General features: G+C 34.9%; 2 protein-coding genes across 2 annotated transcripts in view; one reads left to right on the forward strand and one right to left on the reverse strand.

Moving 5' to 3' along the window:
- Nucleotides 1-23,372, reverse strand: part of nAChRalpha1 (nicotinic acetylcholine receptor alpha1) — a 100,010-nt gene that overhangs the window by 25,297 nt on the left and 51,341 nt on the right. The window contains exons 3-4 of the mRNA XM_015327196.2: nt 14,855-14,899; nt 8,699-8,808 (exon numbers count right to left, since the gene is read on the reverse strand). Of these exons, the coding sequence (XP_015182682.2) occupies nt 8,699-8,808; nt 14,855-14,899 (155 nt within the window). The remainder of the gene's footprint in view (nt 1-8,698; nt 8,809-14,854; nt 14,900-23,372) is intronic.
- Nucleotides 4,148-23,372, forward strand: part of nAChRalpha2 (nicotinic acetylcholine receptor alpha2) — an 86,927-nt gene continuing 67,702 nt past the window's right edge. The window contains exon 1 of the mRNA XM_089172790.1: nt 4,148-4,433. The gene's annotated coding sequence lies outside the window, so the exon portion shown is untranslated. The remainder of the gene's footprint in view (nt 4,434-23,372) is intronic.

Consider the following 23,372-nt stretch of genomic DNA (forward strand, 5'->3'; position numbering starts at 1 on the left):
GATGATAAAGAACTGGATAGCAGACTTTACCCAACGATATGATCGACGAGAAAAAGAAAAAAAGGGAAAAAGAGAAGGAGGTTATCTTCTACAACTGAGGGAGAGTTGGGGCTACGTCGGATAAGAGATTTTTACTGTCTCCTTCCGAACGTTTACTCTTAGGTGAAAAGAACGTAAACATGAATCACGGTGGTTGCAACCATTACTGGCTCGTAACCAACCCACAATGAAAGAAATCCTTAAAAGGGTAAAACCATAACTCAGAATAAACATTAAAACCTGTCTCTGTAAGTCAACTACGAATCGCAAGCATCTTTTCTTCATAATTTTTCTTCTTTTACCAACTGTTAAAGTAAGGAATACATAATCTATATATATACTATGTATATAATATGTATATTTAAATAAGTAAAAATATGTTAGATCCATTGGTAGGATAGGTGGTAAATGTTTTCAACCCTCGAAGGAATGTGACACCTTCGACGATGAAAAGTAAAGAAAAGAAAAGAAAAGAATAAAAATAGGGGTAAAGTATGAGTAGAACAAGGAACGATGAAAACGGCCGTCTAAGAAATATTGTCCATAAAACCGTAACCCTTCTCGACAATACAAGCTTGCAACGATATCTACGGCAGCCATTGAGGTCGTGCAATATACCGGGTGTCAACCACCAAAGCTCTGACAAACTACCTCAGAGTGTGTAATGATAGCCAATAGTCTGGACAAGAAGGACTTTTTCTTCCCTTTTCTCGGTACTTTCCAGAAACACGCAGAGAGAAAAAGATTATTGTGGATTTAGAAAGAAACGAGGAACGATCGTTCCATGACGTTACCTTGAGATCCACCTTTCTCTACTCTTTTTTTCTAACTCTCGACTCTTCTGTTTCTCTCTCGCTTCCTCTCCCTCTCTCTCTCTCTCTCTCTCTCTCTCTCTCTCTATGCGAAGTAGTACCCTCATTTTTCCCAAGTACAAGCCTGGAGAAAATATCTCTACGAGTGGAAGAGAATGGAGAAGCGTTGCAAGGCTCGTTAAAGAATATCCTTATTACTGCCACTATATATATGTATATATTATATAAGTACGTAGAATATATACATTTAGTCGCGATTATTTCTATTCTCTATGATCTAAATTTATATTTTTTAAAAATATAATCGTTATTACTGATGTTATTTTGTTTAGCGAAAATATATAGAAAAATCAAACTGAATCATCTCGAATCATGTAAAAAAAATTGTAATACTTTTGACTAGCTCTTATCGAAAAAAAAAGTGCAGTTTTCATCGTGCAAGCAATGCAGACGTAGGCGAGACAAGGAAAATATCATGTCTGTTTATGCGAGAAAACGTGCGGCAGCGCGTTCACACACACACACACTCCACCACAGTTTGGTTTCTAAGAGTGTAGTTGCTGATGGTAGTGGTAGGTAGTAGTGGTGTTGGTGGTAAAGAAGAGGAAAAAGGGAAGGTCGCTCAGGAAGGCCACACAAAGAAGAAAAAGAATGGAAGGAGAGTGAGATAGTGGGAGAACGACAAAAAAAGGAAGAAAGAGAGAGAAAGAGAGAGAGGTGGTACATAGAAAGAGTGTTGGTGGTAGGTGGTTGGCTCTAACAGGGCACATGTACTTGGCATATTTTAGGTCAGCCAGCACCTAGTCGGTCCGTTATAATGCGCCTGGGTGCCTGGGTACTGTCGAGTACTCGACAGAGCAAGAGAGAGAGAGAGAGAGAGAGAGAGAGAGAGAGAGAGAGAGAGAGAGACAAATGTAAAGAATCCCGCGCATAACGCAACTGCTATGTCAAATATATTTTTCAAACATACGTACGAAAACTATCCTCTAAATATTCATTACACGTCGTTACACCTATTAAATCGATGCATCAACAAATAAACAGAAACCAATAAAATATTGTATCAATATTTTTGTATATTAAACAATAGAATCGATCGTTTGACGAAAAAACAAAAGTACAATTCTGATCGATCATCCGGAACTAATAAAGATAGCAGAAAAATATTACTTTAACAAATAAATAACGTACATTTGTCAACTTTCCATTAGGTAAATTTGAATATTCAAATAGACATATAATATGATAATAAACTCCTTATATTCTGTAGAGTTGTATCAATGAAACAACTGAATTTCTTTGCTTATAAAAACAAAGAATTGAATTACGTGACTACGTTACTAATCGTAATCCCGGCTGTCCATTACCTATCCATTAAACATTTCGAATGAATAGAGAGGAAGAGAGTATCTTGTACAAGGTTTGCACCCACACATTCATATAGTGTACTCCGAGTGTGTGTATTAAATTGACATACACGTAGATAGTAACGAAGCGACTAGAAGAGCGGTTTCAAGGGTCGCTTTTGAATATAGGTGTTAGAAAATTGTCAAGAGAGGGGTACCAATGGTATTCGGTTACTTTGAGAGGGACATTACTTTGTTACCAGCCGCTTCTCATTCTCCTAGGTTGGTACGTTGGACTAGGCGTTGGTACAACGCGCTGACTGGATTACGTTGCTCTCCCTCTCTCTTACGCGAGAGGTGCAGCTGCAGTAATCCGGTGATAATGGAGTAACGAGATTCTCGCACACGTACGTTCCCTGCATATTTTAACTTCGCATTTTGCGGCTTACGTTCCACCTACCCTTCCTCCTCATCCTATTCTTCCCCCTCTCACTCCTACTTTGCAACCCAACAAATTTGTTCAGACTTGGTAGTTTCCACACCGTTACAAACGACGCGAGAGAAAGAGAGAGAGAGGGAGAGAGAGAGAGAGAGAGAGAGAGAGAAAAAGAGTTACGGAAACAGTCAGATTGTAGTTTAATTGGCCTCTTAATTACACCTTATTAGATATATATTTTTAAATCGTTACGATGATTATATATATATTTAAAGAGAAAATGTACGAAATAATAATAAGATCCTTCCTGCCAGTGTTGGTAGAATTTCCTTTTATTTCTTTCAAGTAGAAAAAATCTTGGCCTCTTGTACCAGCAACCATATACTCGACGTTCACACCTTTTATGCCATACCTACCCTTAAAGAAAGGATGTACATCGTTGTTCCTGAAACGCCCTCGATCATACATACACACACACACACACACACACACTCAGAAAAAACTGCGCGGAATCCAGGCCCCGCGTAGAATAAAAAGAAGAGGAAAAAATATAAAGTAGGGAAAAAAGAAAAGGGAAAAAACAGAATCCGCTCAAGAAACAACCTCTCGTTTCTTTCTATCATTCCTTTTTCCTTTTCTATTTATCTATCTATATCTGTTTCTCTCTTTCTTCAAGCGGAACTCAATTTTCCCTATGCTATATCCCGAAACAGAACTCGAATAGAATGTACGTATGAGAGAAGCAAAAGCATCTGCTCGGTTGCTTGCTTACCTTCCAGTAAGCGCTAGTCGACACTCGATTACTTCTCCACGCGCGCAACGACGAAGAAACACCCGCTTCTTCCTTCTGCGAAGTGCACTTTGCGGCTTCAAAAGAAAATAAAAGAAAAGAAAAGAGAGAGAAATAGAAAAAAAGGTTAAATGAGAGTACGACGTCGATAGATCGAAAGAAAAAAGAAAAAAAAAAAAAAAATATATATATATATATATATAGAAATGCAAAGAGAAATCGGGGAGAAATAGAAAACGGGACAAAAAGATAAAGGCAGGGAAAATATTTGGATGCTATCCTATTACAAAAAAGTGATGCTTTTAATCAGCAATCTTGCCTCTCTCTTTTTCTTGATCTAATCTAATTAAAAGGAAAACTGATTTCTAATCACGGAGATTAATTGAAAAATGTTTAGCTTAATATTCATAGCGTAAAGGTTTACGTCAAAGTTACTTTACTCTTCATAAAATTCGTTATCTTCTATCTCTCTCTCTCTCTGTGTGTGTGTGTTTTTTTCTTTCTTTCCTACATACCATGCCAGCCTCATTTTCTTTTTGTCTCATGCACGGATGGCCGCGAAGTTTAAATTACTACTCGTTTTAGCTGGCTTGTTATACATGGCATAACATACATCAAAGAGGTGAATTAGATGAGATGTGCGAGCGAGTTGTACACGTGACCATTGCTGCCTGCACGTTCTTTAACGATATCAGTATAGCAGGTTTCTTCTTATTCGCTGGTAACGTTTATACCTAGACCGACAGATAATTGCATTCTCGATTACACTTTGGAATACCTTTTGTCGAGTAACGTTTAAAAGCATTCTCGATATTATTACGGCGCTAATTAACGATGAAACAATACGCTTCGAAGTATCTATAATGCATCCTAAGAGATACAAAGACAGAGAAAGATAATATACGTATACCTACGTAAGTGTAAATGTGTATGGGAGTAAGCGAGCAAGCGAGCAAGACGACTGCTACCGAAATGAAAGTGGCGTGGGCGAGAGACCGAAGAGAAACACGGTATGCCAGACTCGGTTCGATTAATTTTAGGTGCATGCAAAATTAGGAAGGGTTGGTAATTTATGCGCCATAAAGGAATGCACGGCATCGTTTCGACGAATATTACACTTTACGGTCGATACAATGAGAGTTACGACAGAGAGAAAGAGAGAGAAAGAGAGAGAAAGAGAGAGAAAGAGAGACACGTATGTGCATATACAATATATATTGTATACAACGTATGCATGTTAGTATACTCATATATATATATATACGATCATCTCTACATATACATGGATAATAAAATTAGAATGCAGAGTTGGCAAATGCGTATCGACCGTTTCAATCGTATCTCTCATCAACATTTTATATTATCTTTTCGATATAAACGATATTTAATAATTAATGACGATTTAAATTTCTAATGAATATTGCCAAATTATTTCTTACCATCTAATACGTTTTTAAATGATTCATCATTTTAAGAATTAACCAACATAATTGAATGCTTATTTTAATATAAAAAAATAATATAAACGATGTCTATACATACCAAAATCAAATACTTTTGGAAGATACGATTTCGATAATCTTCTTCTTACATCGAAATAAAATGATCCCATCAACGTAAATTCTTTTTCTATACTCGTTTTTCAAAGAAAATCGATACGACCTACCTACTCTCGCAATATCCATTCGTTTTCTTTTGTTTAACTTTTATTTTTCTCTTATACGGATTTGTTCTCCAAATCTCTCCCTCTCTTTCTCTCCTCGTTCTTTCTCTTTGTCAAGAATCTTCTTTCAAAAAAAAAGAAAAAAAAAAAAAACAGAAATAAAAACGTTGAACGAAAAATCGTTTTAAACACATCCACCTTTTTCCACCTTCCTTTGGAAGAGTTTGATAAAATTGTCTCTTTGACAAAGTAAACGCCAAGACAGTTTTTCTCTCGTTCTTGTTTTAATATTAAACGCTAAGTGTTAAAAACGATTAAATACAAACAAGTGGGAGTGGTAGAAACAGAAAAAGAAACAGAACGACAACGTTAAATTTCCCAAGCGTGAATTAACGAGTGCAAATGAAACATTTAATGAAACGTATGGGATTCGTAGCCTCAACCCTACCCCTATTTCAATCTTTTTTATCCTTCTCCTACTTCCTATTCCCCCTATTTCTTATCCCCTACCCTTTTTCTGTGTCTCTCTTGAATTACTTTAAAACTACAACTCGAAACTCGGAAAAGGATATTTACCCAACGGATTACGAAAGAGAGAGAGAAAGAGAGAGAGAGAGAGAGAGAGAGAGAGAGAGAGAGAGAGACATTCGAAAACGTCATTCTCGACAGAGAGATGTTCGCAAACCGTCAACGAATATTTCCGAAACACTTTTCGTGTTTGCCATGACATTAGCCACGCTAGGACGACCAATGTCTACTTACGTGTAAAACACGAAAGGATTTCCTCGAGGGCGCATTAGTCTCTCGTCCTTGCACGTTAACGCATACATACTTGCACATATATACACTAACACGTACGCAGTGGAACGTATAAGTGTTCATATATGTAATATGTAAGTATTTTTACGTACACACGTGGATGGATGGTTACTTGGGTACACTTAACTCCCTTTTCATTTCGCACGTAGCAAAAACGATTTCCTCGAGATGATTTCGAGTTGGGCTTTTCCTCTTTTTTTTTTCTTTTTTTTTTTCTTGCAGAAACGGGCTGATGGAAGGAAGAAAGTAAAGAAAAATTATAAAAATAAAAAAAGGAAAAAGGAGAAGGAGCAATTTCCACTCAGGGAGAGAGAGAGAGAGAGAGAGAGAGAGAGAGAGAGAGAAAGATCAAGAGTTAAAATGTTTTATTTGAATTAACAAAACCGCAAATAAAATTAAAGCAAACTTTGTTTGAGAGTATATAATGTATATTAAAAATTTTAAATGATAATTTTGTGTGAAAATAAATTAGACCAGTGATTCGAAGTGTGATTAAGCAGTCTGACAAAATCTGATTATCACGCAAAAATCAATACCAAAAAGGAAATAAGGGTGGTTGATTGTCCAATTTAATTTAGCGATTTAAAAAAGCGAACTAGGTTAAAATTCGACATAAAGAGCTTTGAGAATCGAATAACTTTCGGATACCACCGAATTAACCGATTTTTGTTGATGTTGTTTTTTTGCCACGATTAATAAAGATATTAATATTTATAGTATATAACATATGCGAGGTATAAACTGATAAAATATCCCTTACGAAACGATCACGCGATTCTCACCGTTTCTGTGCCGATCAATTATTTGGGAAATGAAAGCGCGAGCACACGAGGATGCATTCTCAAATGTAATATAGTATGATAGCACCTCCCATCGTGGCAAGGTTTAATCATGAATATTTATAAATATATATATATATATGTAACTCAACATTCCTATCGTATACACATCGATATGCAACCATCAATTATACATTCATGGAATATTACTACATCTATCTATTGTCCAACAGAAAGTCTTCCGTCACATACACACACACACACACACACGCACACGTATATAACTATGAATATTCACCAATTATTAATATATTCGTAGTTCATTAAACGTCTACGAGTATCGAAATATATATATATATTGAAATTAAAACCTTTCAAAAACAAACATATCCTGCTTTCCAAAAAATACTCTCTCTCTCTCTCTCTCTCTCTCTCTTTCTCTTTCCAAGTTCTTATCAAATATTCCCTTTGAAAAGATAGTATAAAAAAAAATAAATTACTACAAAAAATAGAACTATCCTCCATTGATTATTTATTTATATATTTATCCTCGACAGACTTCTGATTTACTAATATTCGAGAAACGGAATATACAAATCGGATGTTCTTTGATCTCGTGATTCTAAAATTCAAAAAAACTACCACTGGCAAAGTCTTCTCGTTTGTAAATTCGTGGCTACAGCCAAGATCTCTGGGAGAGAGAGGAGGAGAGAGAGGGTTTGAGGGGAAAGGGAAAGTAGATGATAAAAATAAGGAATCGTGAATACTAGAAGGAAAAGGATGGACCAGAGTAAAAGCCATCCTTGCCAAACGAGCGAGAGACTCTAAAATGGTCTCAACTTAACCTTCTCTCTATCTTTCTATCTATCTTATATATCTATCTATCTACTTACTCTTCCCTCTCTCTCTCTCTCTCTCTTTCATATACGCATACACATATATGTGGGTAGGCGAAAGTACACGAGGCAAAATGCATCCTATTTCGTTGAGGAAAGTGGATATGTGAGAGATACGTGTGTGAAAAATAAGAGAAGCCTCTCTCTCTCCCTCTCTTTTCCGTGCCGTGGATTTTCAAAATGGCCGTAAGAAACGCGCTCAAGTGTAACCATTCCTCCGAGGAATATTTTCTCAAACTTTATGACCCACGTAGACCACTCTCTTTCTTTCTCCCTCACTCTTGAATATTCTTCGTTTAAAGTCCAAGAAAGAATCGTCGTCGTTGGAATTCTTTCTCTCTCTCTCTCTCTCTCGTTTTTTCTCTGATAACGAACGATGACACTTTTACTTGTAATTTAAGAAAGAAAGAACAAAAAAATGAACAACTCGATGTAAAATTCGATCCTAAATCGTGTTTTAAACTCCTACGTTATATACTTAAACTTATGAAAAGTAATGTCTCTGACCTGAATATATATATATATATATATATATATTATAAATGATATCTCGCGTGTACACTCGAGTAATTCCTTTTTATCTGGAGCTACATTTAAGTAAGTAAGAAGATGGTTCCTAGTATCGAACCAAGCCAACGTCCTTTCTCTCTTTTTCACGAAGAAGCAATTTTATTTTTCCGTCGAGAAACCATAGACTTGGTATAATATAGAAATTATGTAGGTCAGTAGTTTAAATGTCCAGCACCACTCGACTCTCGTCGCGACGAGAGGTGCAACATGCCTCGTAGCCAAAACAAAATCACCAAGGTAGCCGCCTCTCTTCCTATCTACTCCACACGAGTTTATATGGGTCAGCAATTTTTGCACCAAATTTATATACCAAACCAGTACTTCTGGATCCTTTACTTGTGTGCCATCGTCAACAGGTATACATTTAACTAAAATAACGATTCTCAACTCTGTCCTGAAATAAAACTAATCGAATGAACATAGATGACAAAAAATGTCAATCTAACTTTCTTGCGGTGTGTTTTTTTGCACCCATGTTTTTTTCTTTTTTTTTTTTTATTCTGAACGTTAAAATAAAACAAAATATGACAAAGAGAAAACCTACTCACTTATTGTAAAGTACAATGTCAGGCAGCCATATGTGTTCCGATGGTACATGAAGGGTTTCGACGCCGCCATAGTCATCCGGATTCCACTTCAACTTATAATCGTTCCACTCCTGAAATAATAACAATCAAAATGATTAAAAATGCGATTAAATAGCAAATGCGAAAAATTTATTCAAATAATAATAACGATCTCCTTCTTTTTCTCGTTTTATTTCTCCCTCTCTCTATCTATCTATCACTTTCTCTCTGTTTATCTTGAACGTATTCTAAGTAACTATAGCAAAGCGTATCTTGCCAACCGTACGACGACATGCGTAATCAACTTTCTTCTACCTTGCGAATCAAGAAAGGAAAAATACTTAATTACTAAAACCGCAACTTATATTCCTCCAAACCATCTCTCCCGCCGAACCCTTTTATCTCTCTTTTAAACGAAGTTTATTTTTCGTCAAGACCGTATGCAGAATTGATTATGATGGAAAGGTGAAAGACAACAAAATATAAATAATAAAATAGAATAAAATCAAATAAAATCAAATGAAATGAAATGAAAAAAAGATAGAAATAAAGAAATAAAAGAACGAAGGAAGGAAGGAAGGAAGGAAGGAAGGAAGGAAGGAAGCTTTGAAAAATAAAAAAAGCTGACCAGCGTGGCGCGTCGTCTCGTTATTCGTCCGCTTGTTAATTCTCTCGTCCGTCGAGAGTCGAAATAATTGCGTCGATCGATAGATGAGCAGAGAGAGAGAGAGAGAGAGAGAGAGAGAGAGAGAGAGAGAGAGAGAGAGAAAGAGGGTAGGCAAGCGAGTCCGCGTTTTTTATAAGAAAGAAAGAAAGAACAATAGGAATATCCAACGCTCGAGTATTTGAACATTTTAATTGTTCGACCGGTGGGTGACCTGTGCTCGAAAAACTCGCTCTTCGTCTCTTTATGAATTAAACATTATTTTTCCTTCGATTTCCAGCGCTACACTTTTTTTTTTACCTTTATAATTTAATTCTTCTTTTCATTTCTCTTTTTTGCCCACTCTCTTACAAGGATTATATCGTAATAACTCGCTAGGGTGTAGAGAAGTTCGCGAATTTGCAAGAAATTCTAGCAATTCTCGAATATCGATCAAATATAATAAAAGATTATTTCTCATAATTATTATATAATATATTTATGAAGGTATTAGAAAAATTGCAGATATGATTATTCGTGCGTACTTAGACGAGCAATGAGAGATCTAATTTCTAGCGAATAAAGTGCTTCCAAGTCTGGTGGTAGAGGTGTTCGCGTGACTTACTCTAAACATCATTACTCTTAAAGCGTTGCCAGAGAAGTTAACACGCAGGGCTTTAATTAAGTACGAATACGTTTGCCAGAGAATATGTTAGATACAAAGACGAAGTAGTACAAATCTAATAAGCAACTCATCTTACGTTGCTAACGGCACACACATAATTGACTTCTTCTTCCTATGAAATATTTCAATTTCAATGAAAATATAAATCATTTGCCAAAAACAGCACTTTTTTACGAATCTATGTGCATTTCAAATATCATTAACAAAAATCAATTACTTATAAATAACTAGAACAAAATTAATTAAAATCATTTTCGTTTCTACGCTTCTCTTTTTTTCAACTTATTCTGTAATTTTTTTTTCCTAATTTACAGTCGCTTAGACTGCTAGATCATTAACGACTCGTTCTAAAATTTAAATTAATGTATACAATTTTGTTATTATTTTAAATCAGTGCGTAGAAATAATAGAATTATTTCGTTGCCAAAAATTCGATCATTTTAATGAATTATTCCGAATATTTCTACTATATATAAATCCCAATTTGACTATTTCCATCGAAGGAACGTATATTTTTTCGACTAAAAATTGAACGAAGTGGCGATGTATTTAAAAAGTACGCGCGGAACTTTATAAAACGTTTCGCGAAATTTACAGCAGACCTGGCGGAGCGTCGATAAGTGCGTACCCTGAGAATTTAATTTTCGTGAAAATGAATTTCATTTTCCGTTAGTTCATTTTTATCCGGTTTTTCTAGCGTGAATGAGAGGAAGCGAAGAAAGTAAAGAGAGAGAGAGAGAGAGAGAGAAAGAGAGAGAACTACGTGCAATTAGTAGAACATCGACGTAATAAAGTCAGCGACAATTATGAGCTACTATTCGTGAATAACACGCAAGTCCTTTTAAATAGTTAACGCAATTACTCGATGATTATATTTTTTCCAAAGAAAAATCTCTCTTTGTCTCCCTTTCCTCTCCTTCTTTTTCCTTTTCTATATCTTTTCTTTATACAGAATGACTAAACTGTTTGTTCATACATATATCCGAAAATGTCATCGAAACCGATTGTATCAAGCTTGTTTGATAAAATCCATTTAAGTATGAGAAGAGAAAAAGAGAAGATGCTTGCAAAAAATAAAAGATAATAAGTAGTTTGAAGTAAAGAGTAAGAGAAAAAGGATTCGAAAGGTTAGTACGGATATCCTTCTAGCGGAAACTTCATTTTATCGTCAAATTGCATTTGTACAGACTGTTCGATTCGCTTGGAATTTTCTTCCTAAACGAACATTCACGTAAACAACGCACACATATACATATATACAATATACATGCAAAAGAATTTTATCCGAAGTATGCGAAGATTCGTGCACCTTTTACATCAAAATAAATTCAGGGAAAAATCATCCTTTTTAGATGATTCTTGTTAAACAACATTGTTCTTTCATTTTCGATAAATTATAATAATGATAATTGATTTAATGATCGCGATCAGACATCGAACGTAAATCAAAGTATTGGAAAAATAATGCAACAAGATGACTTTGCTCTTATGGTAAATAAGTTTGGCAAAGTAGTTGGTCGTCTTCCTTCTTCTTTTTCTTCTTTTTTTTCTTCATCTTTTTTGATTTTTTTTTTTTCTTCCACCCGAAAGGAAAATTGATTTTCTTCAGAAGCGAATGCTCGTATTTCCGAACGACTTAAAGCCATTTTTCCACGTGACTTAACGCCCGAATCGATTTAAAATTCCCATACGTACACCTGAGGCCATTAATTCTTCATGCGCTAGAAAATTCCCTTCCTATCTGCTTAAATTTACTTTTTCTTCGTCTTATGTTACTGTCTCTTATCGGCTCTCTTTAATAAATAAAAACATTTTCAAAACGTTTCACTATGTTTTACAATATTTATCATTCATCTTATAGAACGAATTAACTAACGAATTTCTATTGATCGCAAATTTTCATCCATAAATATTCTACAAATATTTTCTTTTCAATGATTTAACATATTTCCCGAATTTTATTACCTTCCCGAAAATTTACATGTAATTGACATTTCATTTCGAAATTACATACCGAGTAACTTAATATTCATTAATAATCGATAAAAGTGCAATAAATCGAATGATACAAATACTCGAATGATAAAAATAAGAAGAAAAAGAATATTATATCGATAAATAGTATCTTGTTGGAGACCCTCCCTTGTAGAGAAAAATTTCTTGGGTCTTTAGATACATCGATAGAAAAAGCTATTTCGGTTTATCGAGGAGATCAGAGAAAGTAGAAAAGAAAAGAAGAAGGAAAGCTTGGAAGAAAACGAGAAAGAAATTTTCAAGAATCGTTTACACCCACACACATGTATTATACGAAGGTATAAAAGATGCTAGAAAGTATTCTCCCTGTATATATGTATATACACATCGGTATATCAATGCAGGTAGCTTTTGCACCCTTTCGACTAAATCCGCGAGACTTCGTCTGACACGATATTCGAAAGCATCCATAGAAGCTTTAGAACCATCCTATTCTAACACGGCCTTGAAACTAGTCATGTTTTCCTATTTAAAAGTTTCCTCCGCTGTTAGACATCTGTTGCTTACTTTATCTCCCTGAACTTATCACCGAAAGCTGCTCGCTCGAGAAATCCTATTATACATTTTTAACTATTCAATAAAAAGCTTCAAAATCAATATTCGTATTCGCCGATATGAAATGAATTTTTGTTATTTTGAAAGTAAAAGACAGTGGATAAATTAAAGTGTCAGTATTTAAGACGACTCACTTCGAATGCAAATTCAAAACTGTGGGCTTGGCTCTTTAAAACGGTGGACAATATCTTCGGTTTATTGAGGAGTTAAGCGGAGTATAAGCGACCGGGCATGCTACTTAATGAACAAAAGACAAAGAGAGAGAGAGAGAAAGAGAAGCAACCAAGCTCCTATTTATATTCCGTTGCAGTTACAAAGGCTAAAAAGGAGAACGGAAACTTCAAGCTCTACCTCTTCCTTGCAACTTTTCATCCCTTTCTTGCGCATCTTTATCTAAATACCCAAAGAAGAGAATTGCTTTCCAGCAACGTTGCTTGCCGAGACTCGCGAAATGACTTCTAATGTTCTTATCGAACAAATGTCAACGACAAAGACGAATTTTAGACAAGAGAGAGAGAGAGAGAGAGAGAGAGAGAGAGAGAGGGGAGGACAGATAAACCAGAATATAAATATAAATTAGTGAGCAACTAGAAAATTGACAAGTTTTAAATCTTAATAAATTATTAAAAAAACAAAAAAACATGGCATATTCTACTCGGTTAATTTCAAATATCTTTGAAGTGAATTTCAAATGAAAAATGATCGTAACTTTATTACAATCGTATTACATATATATCACACGAATTTGACAAAGTATTCTTCGAGGTTTCCTTATTTTCTTTCTTTCTATTTGTCTATCTATCATTTCTTAACCTTTTCGTCAAGAGATTCCTAACACTCTACTAACTAGCTAACACTCGACAGTACGACCATTGACGCTGACAAACGATCGTAACGAACTGCAAAAGTTACGAGGGACCAAAAAATACAAGAAAACAAAAAGTCGAGCAGGAGGACGACAAAAATGACTGGCTGGATGGCTTGTTGTTGATTGCAAAATCTCATCGGGATGAGAATCATGAAAAATTTAAATAAGCAATAATAATTGCATAGAAAATAATTGAAAAAAAAAAAAAAGTGGTAGAAGATTTCGTGCGCGATTAGCCTGTAATGAAGTACGGTTCGAAGTTCAACCAATCCGTTATATCTCGGTGAAATTAGCCTATAACCACGGAACCACGAAACCGCACAACGATTCGATACCAAACGAGCTATCCCCTGCAGCTATTCCTCTCTTCCTCTTCCTCCTCCTCCTCCTACTCTCCATTTCTCTTCTACCTCTTTTTGCGGATATCCTCGAAAGACGTCCAGCCAACGACTGCCGTTTCCGGCATTGCTTAAGTTTTTTGGTAAACTGCCAGGATCGAAGCAGAGAGTAATCTAGTCTCGTTCAAATATTTCGCGACCATCACCCCCATTCCCTCCTCCCAACCTTCATCTACTGATCCTTTTACTCCTCTTCGTTCTACGTTTCTCAAATTCATTTGAGAGGAGTAAAAATCCTATCAACGATAGCAAAGGTTTTGCAATTAAAATGCTACCTCCTCTCTGATTCTCTATCAAAGAGATAGAGAACTGGTTAGTTATATTTCGTTGCGAACTAGGATTGGACCAATGGCGTGATATGGCATTTTGACGTCCCGAAATGAACGACGCAAGAACAAAATGAGGAATTTTAAGAAAAAACAGTAATGAAGGTCGGTACGTCTGAAGGCTGAGGATGCCCAAGGGGAAAACGGCTAAAGGGGTGAGTTCTGACGTACAAACGAGATTAAGTGTTAGAGACAGAAACAAGGTGGTGACCAAGGGGTAGGGTTGAGGGCTAGGGGTGGTGATAAAGGATGACACGTCGATAAAGGTCAACTAGCTAGACGCGATTCAAATTTCGTTCGGAGTCGTCAGACAAACGGCGGCGAAATGAAATCCGGCTGCTTTGAAATTCCAAATCCCCTCTCCCTTGCCACTCTCTAAAAGGACTAAAAGAAAGGGAAAGAGATGTTCCATTGGTCAAAGTAATACTAGATCTACTTTGGAATCTGACGTATAAAGTGAAAGAGATAGAAAAAGAAATATACGCGTTTGGGTGGCCATTGAACTCGTTTGTATTTATTTCGCTCTAACATCACCCTTTACCCTTTAACCATTCATTCTAAAATCTCCAAAATGTTTCCTAAGAATCGTCATTATCGATGTTTCAAGAATAGAGACATAGTTAACTTACTTGTTCCACCCATACGTTTGTCGTCATGATCTGATTCTTCAAGTTCTGAAACAGAAAATGAAACGAGCGGTTAGTATCAGTATTAAGATTATCATTGTTTCTTCTCTTTGATATTTGATAATATTTATTTTATTTAATCCATCTTTTAATTACATTAAGACAACTTCGTAAAACAATAAATAACACAGAATAAAACGCACAAAGAAAGAAAGAAAGAAAGAAATAATAATAATTAAAAAATAAAAAACGATAGAAAAGAAGAGAGAGAGAGAGAGAGAGAGATAAAATCTTAGCGATTACGTCGAGCAATTAGAATCCGTGTAATTACGCTTTCAACAGGCCGTTAAAAAATAATTAGTGTTTCTTTTTTCGAGAATTGTGCTGCCGCTCCTGTTGCCCTTCGTTTTAGAAGGAGCAGAAAGAAGGTGATAAAGAAGTAAGAAAAAATAAAGAAAAACAAAACAAAAAGAATATTCTTGCACATACATACATGTACATATGTGTATAAAGAAAAAGAAAGAAAAAAATAAGTCAGGCCCTTATTTGTTATCGCTCTAGACGTTATTATTCTCCTGAACGATTTAAAGAGAAGATTTGACGAGTCTAGGCCCTCTCCTTCGTCTCCTCCCTGCATCTAAACTCACCAGAGATTTTTCTTCATACGACGATGAGGTGGACAAAAAAGAAAAATAGCGAGGCCGAGGTTTTTATCGAGATTTCATTCAGAGCTTAATATCACGTTTATCACCGAAAGAAGAAAAGAATAAAAAATATAAGAGAAAAGCGCTCGATGCGTAAGCTTGAGCTTAAAAAATGGTCGCGTTAAACTCCGACCCTAACTACTTGCTCACTTATTATCTAACGTCACTCTCTCTCTCTCTCTCTCTCTCTCTCTCTCTCTCGTCTTGTCTCGTAATAATAAACATCATTTGGATCGATTTCTAAATCATTTCTATTTTCCAATCCGCGAACGTGGATAAAAATTTAATTAAAAATTTTCTAAAAATGACAAAGAAAAATCTTTTAAGCCAAAAACAGAATGAAAGAAAGAAAGAAAGAAAGGGTTTGAAAAGATAAGAAGGGTTTTTTTAGCCCGAGCAAGTTCGTTTTCTTTTTCGCCCCGTTTATTTTGCCTCCTTTCATTCCCTTTTTAGTAGGTAGGTCAAAAAAGTTGAACTCACGACTCGGCAAATAAATCTTATTTAAATCCGCAATTAGATTTACTCTGACGATAAAAACGTCCTCCTTTAACTCGTTCCTCATACGAGGAAAATGGCTGCTGGTTAGAATGAAACGTCCTGGGGGATTTGTTGATCTAAGCATCTAAGATATTCCCGACCTTTGTTTTATCACAGAAAGGGAAGGGATAAAGGATTAAAAAGAGAAAAAAAAAAGAAATAGAAAAAGAGAAAAGGAAGAAAGTTGGGAGAACAAGCAAGCAGAGTTTCGGTTCTCAAGAAGAAAGATAATCAAGATAAACTGCCATGGGCCGCGTGGAAAAGCGTTTTCGAAGAATCGCCCTGAGATCGGAATTATGGTCTTAGAAATGTATCTCACGGGACTTGGATTACTATGTAACAACAAGGAAGATCTATATCTCTAGTATAAAAATAAAGCAACCAAGAATGATATTTCTTTTTTTAAGCCAGTGATTCTCAAAGTATACGCTTCGGCATCCTCCTTATGATCTTATCTGTGCGAAATTGACCTTTCGGTAATTCCTATGATAAAATCAAATCAAATAGAATTTCATAAGAATACAGTCGTTTTTCTACTAAAAGTAACGTGTTAACCGTCTCCCTTTGGGCAGAAACGAACTCCTAAAGACATTTTGTAAGATGGTACAAGGTCGGACTACCCCTAGTCGTAACGTCGTTGACGAGTAGCAAGCAAAAGGGCTGCCGAAAGTCCTTATCCAAAAGTGTTGCAAGCTAAAGGTTTTCTCTGATTCGTGAGAGAAGGTAAGCAGCATCTAACGTGACTCTTTTGTTCGCTTCTGGATGAAGAAGAAGAAGAAGAAGAAGAAAAAAGAAAATAAAAGAAAATAAAAGAAAAGTAAAAAATAAAAAAAGCAAAAAAGAAGGGTGAACTTGGCGACATCAGGTGGCTGCTGTTTCAATGCTCCTAGAAGCCCGTTTACGTGTCTAAGAAGCCTAATGCTATGGAAATTGGATGTCGGATGAAAACAGAGAACGTGGAAAAGGAGTAGGAGCAAGTATTATATGTATATGTTGTTTCTCTTTTTCTCTGTGTAAATGTTTGTGAGTGTAAGAAAAAAAAAGAAAATAGAAATAGAAAGAAAGAATCGTGTTCTCTCAGGAGACAACCCAAGAAATGGTTTCTTGGTGTGAAAACGGTCTCGACATCTACCACTTTCTTTCCTTCCTTTTTTCTCTCTCTCTCTCTCTCTCTCTCTCTCGCTCCTTCTTTCTAAGTAAGCACCTTTCTTCAGTTTTAACGATATTCCTAGAAGAGGCTACACTTAACGTTACCTTCGAGAAATCGCGAAACTAGAGGACCACGTTGTTTCGTTATTGCGTCGAAATGTAGAAAATGAAATTGAAGGTAGGAAAGAAGAAAGAGAGAAAAGGAAAAAGAATAAAATCTTCAAATGGAACATACATATATATATTCTTCTTTATTTCGTAGATATCTTTACGTTTCATCTGCTTCACCAATGACTGTACAGATAACTTCTTATCTTTTCTATCATCCTCTTTTTTTATTTTATTTTTTTTTATCACCAAGAGAATCTTTCTCAATGATATCAACTAGTACGACTGCAAGGTGGAATCAATTTTTTGTCTGTCCTTGGTTATTGTATTTTGTGAAAGAAATAGAAAAAAACAGAGAGAGAGAGAGAGAGAGAGAGAGAGAGAGAGAAATTTGAATTCAAGATCAAGTTAAAGATTGTATTTGATCATCTTGTTAAACTCCTTTTTTAATGTCAATTAATTTCTTCCTTTGTTTCTTTCATAAATCGTAATCTGTGATAAACAAATACATCAACGAGTTAAACTACCAGGAAGAATTATTTCTTTTTTTATTCTGGGTTATGGTACTTTTTTGTGGAAATAAACTCACGGTACTATTTGAATTCGAGATCGCAAGATAAAAATACTATTTTATTTGTTCGTGTTGCATATATGTATGTTTTCTTTCATATCAATCGTAAACTCTGAAACAACAAATACGTCAATCTGATATCGTTCAATCGATCGTCCCATACATTTAGTGAATATTAATCGTTCGTTAAATCGTTCAGTTACACGTTGGAATTATCGTTTTAAAGCTGATACATTTTATACACAGAGATTTAAAATGAATTCTTTTTCATATAAAAACGTCCGATAGTCATCGAATTATTATTTTTCATTTGTTCGACAATTTTTAACGGATTTTCAATCGTTCAGAGATTTACGATCACCGAAAATTGACGCTACATCAAATAAGTTTCATTTGAAAATGTTCAATCCTTGTAGGTTATTTAAATCTAATTATAAGTTAAAAGATTACCTAAAAAATAATATAATATTATAAGTAACTGTAAGTAGAATGAGAAGTAGAAGGGAGTTTAGTAAAAGTAAAATATTAAAAGATCGAGTAGCTTTAGAAGTACTCTTGAAAAATTCAAAACAATTCGCATGTGCTTTAAACGTCGGCCGTATTCAAACGGCGTTTACGAAATCATAAGATTTACAAGACATTGTTAGGGTACGGGCACATTGAGTGTACGAGTTCGAAAGGCACTTTGACGAACTGAAGCTTTTGTCGAGAAAGTAGGTTAAGAAACTAATAAAGTTCCGAAGGCACGGTCCAACAAAAGCGGGTGTAGAAAAGTACACCTACACACGCACACACAACCACTTACCTTACGTACGCATAAGTAATAAGCACTTCCAAAAGTAGATTTATCGAACTAAACAATTATTTATTTATTATCTACGCGATTTTTTACCATTTCCTTTTGCAAACTTATATCAGAATTGGCGAAAGGAAAGGTCATTTTTGGGACACCCTGTATGCATAATACTATTCAAAGTAAAATTCTAATTGCAATGGAAGAAGACCAACGATAATATTATAACAAAATTATTCTCAAAGACTTAATCATGTCAATCACGTCAAAAGAAACAGAAGGAAAAAAAAGCTCGTTATTTAAATAAAAACCATCTCGCTCGTTCGCCACTCGAAACAATCTTTAATATCAAATATATATTATCAATTATTGACGTTTACCAATATTACGAAAGAATACATTGAAGATTCCATTTTTACTCATTTCTTTCTACTCGTAACATTTTGAATTTTTCCTCAAGTGTTCAGGGAATAAGAATTCAAGATAAAGTGACATGAAATATTAATGGAAACATCTCGAGTCTCTCATATTCCTGAGACATGATCATTTGAAATATATCTTTTTGAAAATGTTGATCCATACAAGTTTAATGTATCACCATTCGTACATATCCTAAATCATTTTTTTCTCGACAGTAATAACGATCTGATCTATTCATTATTATTCTATTGTAATATTTTATTATTTCATAATTAATTATACAATCATTTTTACGTTCAGTTGCTCCGTTTAATATTCTTCTTAATAGGATATAATTTGTTAAAACGAATGAAATTTCAATTAAACAATAATGAAATAATAATAAATTAAAAACAAATCACTTTTATTATCTCGCTTGAATTTATTTAATGAAAATCATGGCCGAGCAATGAGATAATGAAAAATATTAAATCTACTAACGTACGTAATTAAGAAAAAGAAAAGGTTAAAGAGAGATAGAGAGATGCAAGAAATGAAAATGACGTCGTATATCAAGCGCAACGGCGCATCGGCGCATCGGCGCATCGGCGCATCGGCGCAACGGCGCAACGGCGCAACGACGCGTAAGCGATTTTTGAACGATTCCTCGACAAAAAGCTGCGAACGAAGTAAGTCTAAAGGAGAATCTCAAAGGGTTGGGGATAGGAGAAGGAGAGAAAAAAAAGCCAAAGAGGAAGCAGATGGCGTGACATAATACTTTGTGCTAAGAAACGTAATTCTCTCGAATTTTGCGCACCAGTTATTATAATAACTTATAATGAATTTCGACATTAATTTTAACGAGAATTCTTTCCGAAATTAGAAAGAAATGGCTTGAAAAAAAAAGTATATTATATATATATATATTTAATACATATTATTTTCAATAAATGATTGTATCCTAACTGCGCAAGAAAAAACAATAATCATGGGAATTAAATTAATAATAGTTCGAGCAAAGATAAATTGGTAATTGATGAATAAGTAACAAAGTTTTAATTGCGTTCGGTTAGTAAATTAGTTCACTTCTTTGACACCCTATTTCGGTATACTCCCTTTTTCATCCTCGACCCTACCGATACGTTTATATATATATATACACTCAAGCATACACACACATTTCTCTTGTAAATACATTCTTCTCCCTTTTATCATAGTCCATTTGGGAAATATTTTCAAATATTCCCGTTCTTTCCTCTTACTATGATCCACCTACATTTTATTATTCTACCTCGATACATTTTCTTTTATTTTTCTTCGCTATTCAGAATATGAACATTTTCATTTTGAGTTTAGTCCTCAATCGTATAAAATATTTTATCTTCCTGCGCAATACATACAGGCTGTTTCAGGGATGGTTTCAGTACGCTGAAATAAGAAGAACAAAAATTCATACAATCATATGCCCTACACAACTTTATTTGAAGGTACCGAAGCCACCCCTGAAGTTATACTCATATATATTGTAGGCGATAAAATAATTATGTAATTCTTTCTTTATTTTCTCCTGTTTAAATACGCTATCTTAGACGATAAGATTAATATTTAGTCTTGCATTTATTTTATTTTCTGTTTGAACACGCTATCGATCTTGGTGAAAGAAACCTTGGTGAAACTCCACTCGGAGATTAGGGAGAAGCGATATTCCGTTGCTTAAAAAAACCAAGTTCCATTATGCATGATTTCCCTACGATCTTTATCGAAAACAATAGCTGTACCAATCGATTGACCGTGTGAAGGGGGGGGGTGGATCCTTTTGCTATTGGTCGATAGTGTTCAAAATCTCCACCCTCTCCAAAGGGGTGTTGCTCATTTATGATATAAATATGTAAGAGTTCCTTAGTCTATCAGTTCTTAATTTATATCAGTCTGTATATCTGTTTGTCTGTATCGGTTCCTTAGTCCTTAGTTCTCAGTTTAATAATTATACTTTCAGTCTGATATATTCATCTGCGTATCTTATCAGTCAGTTTATCAGTAAATTAGTCAGTCAGTATTCATAACTTTTTTTGTGTTCTGTATTTTTGTAACCACGCCACTTTTTTTGTAAACCTTTTGTAAATACCGCTCAACATCACATCATAATTAATTTAATAAACTATATATTATCATCATCAGTTCAGTAATATATATATACTTTGGAAATAGTCGATCTTTCTCTTTCCTGTCAAATCTTTCAACCCATGTCATCCTCCTTCTCCGTTTTCTCTATGAGCTTCTTCTCATAAACCATTTACTATCAAAAGAGAGTTTCTAAACTCAACTAAACTCGACTGGGTGAGTCTTAATTTCGTTTTTAAAGTTTCCCTCTCCCCCTTTTTTCCCTTGTCAGGTAATACCTCATTCGTGTCACGAATACTGGCGACAATATTCAACGTAAAATATATCATTGATTTCTATACCCCACCAAATTTTCTTCTCGTAAAGACCAATAATTTATCTTCCATTATTTTACGGATTGAAATTCAATATAGGAGTTTATTAATTATGTTCTTTGTCGTTTCTTTTTTATACATTTTTCCTTCTTTTTATGATTTGAACATTTACTTCTTTTTTTGTTACTTTAGATTAGAATCGACGTAGTTTCTTATGCAAATAGTTGGTAAAGACGTAGTTATTCTACCCTGGTAGACTCTCCAAGAGGTCAACTCAAACCCCACTAAAATAAGCATTAAAACAACCAAGTTCGGAGTAGGTTTGGAGAGCTTGCGGAAGACGCAGCAACGCTAGAACGTTAGAATTAGAATTTCCAACGAAAGACAGAGAGAGAGAGAGAGAGAGAGAGAGAGAGAGAGTAGTTAAGTAAAGTTGAATCTTAAGAAATTACCTGTAAGATTATCTTATCCACTCTCAATGAGTCCGAGAATGATGATCCAAATCCATAGTAAATATTTATAACGATCGATACGAATACATTATTATTATATAAACATATTAAATGGAAATTGAGATTGACGTAACGGATATGCATAGATATGCACGAGCTAAATCACTTGTGAAATAAAATAAATATTAAATAGTAATATTAATACTTACTAACTGCGCTTTTGAATTGTCTTCGATGCTTGTTTGTCTTTATTATATATTTTTCTTTTCCTTCTCTTATTTTTGAGGATACAAAAAAACATAGAGATATATAGATAGATAGGTAGATAGGAAAAAAGCTAGGTGATAGGGTGGAAATGTAACACGCTCGCAATGTAAAAGGTCGATCAAATTCGGCCAGAGCTGAGAGAGTATTTAAATATCGGAAAAATACTTGGGGGAAGAGGGAGGGTCCAAGGGGGTTGGGATCACGCGCTATAGAAACCGAGTGTCGATCAGTTTTCATTCGGGATTCTCGATATATATATATATATATACACATATCGTTTCTGTCTGTCTGTCATCGAGTACTTCAAATAAATCGACGAATTGAGCGCGACATGGGAAACAGGAATCTCGTATCGTTCGAACGAAATAAAATAAAATAAAAAGAAAGCAGAAAAAAGAATCACGAGATTCGGACCAATTTCGCCGTGACCGAAAAAAAACACATCCATATACACACACGCGTGTACGAATAGAATACCCAAACTTTTCATCTTCGTTCATCCTTTTTTCCCTTCAGGCTTATCTTTTCTTTGACGTCTTCCCTTTTTAAAATACACCAAAATGATTAATTCAAATGTTGGTAAGATTACTATAACTTTTAGCTGGAAACATATTGAAATAATTGACACGATTTACCCTCGTTTATAATTCAAATCATTGATAAAATGAACATTTGACTTGGCACCATTTGATATTCCTCACTGATGCAATATATCGTTCGGAAATGATTAATTTTGCTTTCGTTATTAAAAATGAACATATTCGTTTGAAATATTAATCGCAATTAAATAAGCCGTGAAAAATGGGCTAAAGTTGGAAAGAGTGGTTGGTGGTCGGAGGACTGTGAAAGGCGTTGTTAAAGTTCAAAAACGTGGCGTCGAAAAAGGAAGAAAGAAGAAGTAGAAGAAGATGGAACGAAAAAGAAAGAATACATTTATGAAAGAGAAAAACAAAGGAATAAAAAAGAAAGGTTGCATCGATAGGAACGATCTGCATCATCATGAGGACGCGCTAATTAACCCGCTGCCTAATTACGAGAGAGAGAGAGAGAGAGAGAGAAAAGAGAGAGCTTTAACATTTCGATCGCGAGACGTTCGCCAACGTCAA

Source organism: Polistes dominula, unplaced genomic scaffold (assembly GCF_049000335.1).
Source record: "Polistes dominula isolate Pdom_NZ unplaced genomic scaffold, Pdom_raw_medaka contig_23, whole genome shotgun sequence".
In the NCBI taxonomy this organism is placed as follows: Eukaryota; Metazoa; Arthropoda; class Insecta; order Hymenoptera; family Vespidae; genus Polistes; species Polistes dominula.